This window comes from Electrophorus electricus, chromosome 6, assembly GCF_013358815.1.
Source record: "Electrophorus electricus isolate fEleEle1 chromosome 6, fEleEle1.pri, whole genome shotgun sequence".
Taxonomy (NCBI): domain Eukaryota; kingdom Metazoa; phylum Chordata; class Actinopteri; order Gymnotiformes; family Gymnotidae; genus Electrophorus; species Electrophorus electricus.
Window position 1 is genome coordinate 16,849,534 of NC_049540.1, and position 5,000 is coordinate 16,854,533.

General features: G+C 37.4%; 1 protein-coding gene across 1 annotated transcript in view; it reads left to right on the forward strand.

The window, feature by feature from the left end:
* The window catches only part of rad50 (RAD50 homolog, double strand break repair protein), a 32,842-nt gene that overhangs the window by 7,995 nt on the left and 19,847 nt on the right, over positions 1-5,000 (forward strand). Inside the window, exons 5-10 of the mRNA XM_035527416.1 lie at positions 1-88; positions 465-669; positions 1,158-1,286; positions 2,564-2,729; positions 3,446-3,639; positions 4,034-4,240. The exon at positions 1-88 is cut by the window's left edge and continues 98 nt beyond it. Of these exons, the coding sequence (XP_035383309.1) occupies positions 1-88; positions 465-669; positions 1,158-1,286; positions 2,564-2,729; positions 3,446-3,639; positions 4,034-4,240 (989 nt within the window). The remainder of the gene's footprint in view (positions 89-464; positions 670-1,157; positions 1,287-2,563; positions 2,730-3,445; positions 3,640-4,033; positions 4,241-5,000) is intronic.

Consider the following 5,000-nt stretch of genomic DNA (forward strand, 5'->3'; position numbering starts at 1 on the left):
TCTTCTGCCACCAAGAGGAATCCAACTGGCCTCTAAGTGAAGGAAAAGCCCTCAAGCAAAAATTTGATGAGATTTTCTCAGCTACAAGGTTAATTTCATCTGGATCTGGCACATTGCTTACACATTCATGTTAGTAATTGGGTTTAATTGTAGGTTTGCTTTTGATTTTCTATATTTAGTTTGCTTTGATCCTACTATTTATTTTATAACAAATGTAAATTATTTAACAGTTGTACATTTTAAAAAATGTTTGTTTGGTTTGTGTTTCTTTTACATAACCAAAGTCACTCACTCTTAACTATATTTAATTTCTTATTCTTTAATAGGAAAAAAAAACACCTTATCTAAACTGGATGGTCATCTAATTCTATCTCTGCCTTCATGTTTAATGTAAATGTTGTTGTTTAAATGTTAATGATAATATAGCACACCACCCATATTTAGCACTGAATGTTTCTTCAAAGGTACATCAAGGTGCTGGAAACCCTTCGGCAACTGAGGCTGAAGCAGACAAACACTGTCAAGTACTGTCAGACAGAGCTGAAATATCTGAAGCAGAACAAGGAGAAGGCTCAGGAGATCAAGGAGCTGCTGTCCACTAAAGAAGCCCAGCTAGCATCATCTAAAGACAATGTACAGCGTTTTGAAAGCCAGATCGACCCACTAGAGGTAAGACAAAACCTGGAACAGAGTGTGATGAATGTTTAGAACTCCTTGACTAGTCAACCTTGTTGACATAATACAAGATTGTTTTTTGTTTCATCCCCATGTTTGCCTATCATGTGGGAATGGCTTGGATATAATTCAGAAGGCCTTAAGTAATATGTGATTGCAGTCAACGGGCTCAGTTGGATTCTGGGTCTACACAACCATGTGTTAAAGAGGCTAAGATAAGATGTGAAAAAAGGAATGGTGTAAAAGTCAACAGAAGATTTCTCACCTTATTATATGAAGCATCTTTTCCTGTAATTCTCACTGCAGGATTGTTAAGTAGCTCAATAAGATTAATGGATCTCGTATATTAAGTTATGATCGTTTTAGAACTTGCAGATATTCAGTTTCAGTTATCATTAGGTATTTAAATATAGCAGGTGAAAGTAACACATTTTCATTATTAAAGTACTGTTTTCTCACCATGTGGTCTCCTGCTTTTTCAGAATCGTTTGAATGATATTGATGACAACCTAGGTAAAGTTATGAAACTGGATAATGACATCAAGGCTCTGGACAGTAGGAAGAAACAGATGGAGGATGACAATTGTGAATTAGAAGAGAAGATGGAACAGGTGATTTATCCAAAAAAGAAGTCTGTTATCTCTGGGAAAGGCCACGGCATTACTGCTATTACTCTGAGCTGCAAATTGTCAGATCTAGAGTGAGACAAGTGCATGTAAATGTCAGCAACAGGAAATTGTAGTAAGTGTCGCATTATAGGTTTAATATTGTATGGCGGCTTGCCTGAGAGATCTATGGAAATTCTGTATGTTGGTGGTATTTTTTTTAAGCACCAGTCAGCAATCACTACAACTTGCTGGGCAATTTTTAAAGCTTGTAAGAAAAACTTTCCCAGTTTTCTTTAGGCCATAGATATATGGTCCTACCATCTGCCTCACCTGATTTGGTTCTTCGTGAGGACCCTTGGGCACACATCTCAGAATGACTGACACACAGTGTTTCTTCACACATCATAATATATAGAAACAAATGCAGAACTAGTTGGAGGAAATATTCCAGCAACACAAACACCTAATTACCTAATGTAGTTTAAAACAGTTTCAACTGGCTTGGTCACAGGGCATCTTGTATGTATACCAAAAATAAAATGTGGTCAAAGACAGGTCTACAGAAAATAATTCTCCTTTTAGGACATTCTATGAAAGCTGCACTAACATACAAGTTTAAATGCTGTTAGTGAACCCACAGTTAATTCTGCTGTTCTAATGATTTGTCTTCAGAGATCCTGTGACCTCAGTGCTATATCTCCTTCCTAGCGTGCAGCACTTCCTTAAGTGTACCGCAAAATAAAGGGAAAATACTATTAAGTGTTGGTGAATTACACTGACTTTAAGATGCATATATATGTGAAACAGCTTTGCTGTTTTGGCCATCATTGATTTCAAGGTGTGGATCTTCCTTTGGAAATACCAATTTAACTTGCATTTCTTTTAAATACAGCACACTTGGAGTGATTCTATATAGCAAGCGTTGGTATTTTACAAATTGAATTATCTTGGAACTTATAGTGTGATATTTGGACTATAAGTGCTTATTTACATGGTGAAGTAATTTAACAATGGACAACATACAGTAAGTTTAGAAGTGTTAATGACCACTGTGAATTTAGAATTATTTTCAGCTCAGAACTTCTAATATGATGCCATCTGACCACTTTCCTCTTTACACACAGCGCATGTTTTAATATAGTGGTTGCACTCAAATACTGTGGGACAACCCTGGTCAGAATCATCTTTCTTTTAAATATCTGTATCTCTGAATGGTCATTAATTCAATGACAATATTAATTTCTTTCTTTGACACTTGTTGCTGTTGTCCATGCTTGTAGGTATTCCAGGGTTCAGACGAGCAGTTAAAAGAGATGTATCAGAACCACCAGCGCACTGTGAGGGAGAAAGAGAGGAGACTGACAGAATGTCAGCAGGACCTGGAGAGGGCAGGTCGAGAGTGCCAGAGAATGAACCGCCTCAAAGGAGACCTGCTCGTTGAGCAGGGTACTTCATGTTCCTCTCTAATTATTTCTGAAGTCTTTCTTGTAGTGGTAGCTACAGCTGCAAGATACAATGCTCATCATTTGATCTCCCTGTGTTTTGTATTTTAGAACATAGAAATAGTTGCATATTTAAAGCTTTTAGCACCGGATTGATAATTGGTGAACTAAATTTAAAATGTTTAATTTAATAGTTTGACAATGTACTATCATTCAGGGCTTCCGTTTCCCCCGCTTATGCCCATTTCTGTAATAATAAGGCATCTTCACCATAAACCTGTTATGTTTTATTTCACTAAAATATGTACTTTTGCATAGTGGTGAACTTGAAGATTTAACAAATAGCTCATTAATTTTGATCTCCTTTCTGCAATCAGGTGATAAGTACATGTACTGTGAATGATATTCATAGTTATAATATTCAAGATATTAATGTTGTCATAGTGCTAATGTAATGATATGTAATGTAATGTTATGATAATTATGCAGGCCATAATCATTTTGTTAAAATTATACGGTCACCCTCACATGCAAGATCACATGTAAGCTTTCCAATAATCATATACAAATCAGACTGGAAGGTTGCTGTTAACTTATTGTGCTCACTAGCGGTTGAAACTTTGATAGATTATTTGGCTTGCATCTTTTGTGCAGTATTGTCACGTTACCCAGCTGTGTGGTTGGCAGCAATGTTTACCAAGTCATATTGACACATTGCAGGGCGTCTCCAGATGGAAGCAGACAGACACACGGGGCACATAAAGAACAGGGATGCTCAGGTGAAATCTCTGGCTTCTTACCTGGAAATGGAGGGCTATGACAGGACTCCCTTTAATGAGAGGCAACTCCAGAGCTTCCACACACAAGTCAAAGAGAGAGAGGACCACGAGACTGAGGCCCTCAAACAGATTATGGTTAGTATTTGTCAGTAGGTGCAGACATTTTATGTAACTTGACCTTTGAGTGTGTGATTTTACTTAGATGCTACTGATATAGCATGGTTATTCGTTTTTAAGTGTCTTCTACACTTAAAGAAGTCTATACACAACATGAGCAATATTTTGTCGATTCTCTGAGAATCTGCAATTATTTCCTGATTCAATTTCATTTAAGTACTTCATGATCCATCTTTGGAGTTTACTTAATCCAATTCTGATTCGTAAACTACCATTAATGAAAAAAACTTTATCACATTTTTAAGAAGTCACCATCACTGTTTGCTGCTGCAGAAACCTTGTTGGTTCTTGTGTATCCAGTATTCAAAGAGGTATCTTGGTGTTCTTTGGTAATGGATAAACTGTCCTCTAGGCTAACATGCAAGAGAAAGAGACACAGAAGCAGCAGAGCATCGACGAGATCCGTGATAAGAAAACGGGCCTGGAGAGAACCATTGAGCTGAAGAGGGACATTCAGGCCAAGAAGCAGCAGGAGCTTAAGACCATCAAGTCTGACCTCCAGAGACTGGAGGGCTCCTCTACCAGACTGCATGAGCTAGAGTCTGAGCTTATCAAAGCGGTGAGACTTTTGTCCATCTTCTGTTTGTTCCTGTGGTTCAGTGTAGCTCAGTTGGGTCTGTGGTTTAAGGAAGGATGGTACAGATATAGCCCAGGGCCCTGTCCTTAGTTATGACCTACACCTCTGCTTTTATGTGCTGCAAGGACATGAGAACATATCCAAAAGGCTCTCAACATTTTCATTCACTGAAGCACTAGTGCATTCATTGGGGGGCAGTGTGCTGAGGGAGTAGAAGTTAGAGAAAAGGTAATTTCAGAATGATTGAGTATGGAATGGAAAGGGAGAGGTTATCACACTTTACCACAGCACATGAAATTTCCTTTTCATTCATCAATAAAATTTTATTTCCTTATGCCTCAGTTTAGATTTGATTTATATTAATGTGAATGTGATTTATATTGATCTGTTTATTTGTTTTAGCGAACCAGGACACATTCCATCTGCCAGAAAAGCAGAATGTAAATTCTTCTGTAAGCCTGTTACTGAAAACTAATCAAGTTAAATGTAGGAGAACAAAGTTTCTATTCAAGCATGACCAAATGACGTTAAGCCTTTCAAACTCCAATACCTACAGAGGTTTTCTACACCAACTTCTGTTCACTAAAATAACACTAATGCCAACACTCATGGATGAGGCTGTTGATATTTTCACACTGAGGCAATTTGAGCAAAAAATAAATAAATACCCAGAGTTAGTCATCTTTGGGTTTGTCCCATATTCGTCCTCTAATGGCATTTCTCAATTTAAAACATTTAAGAA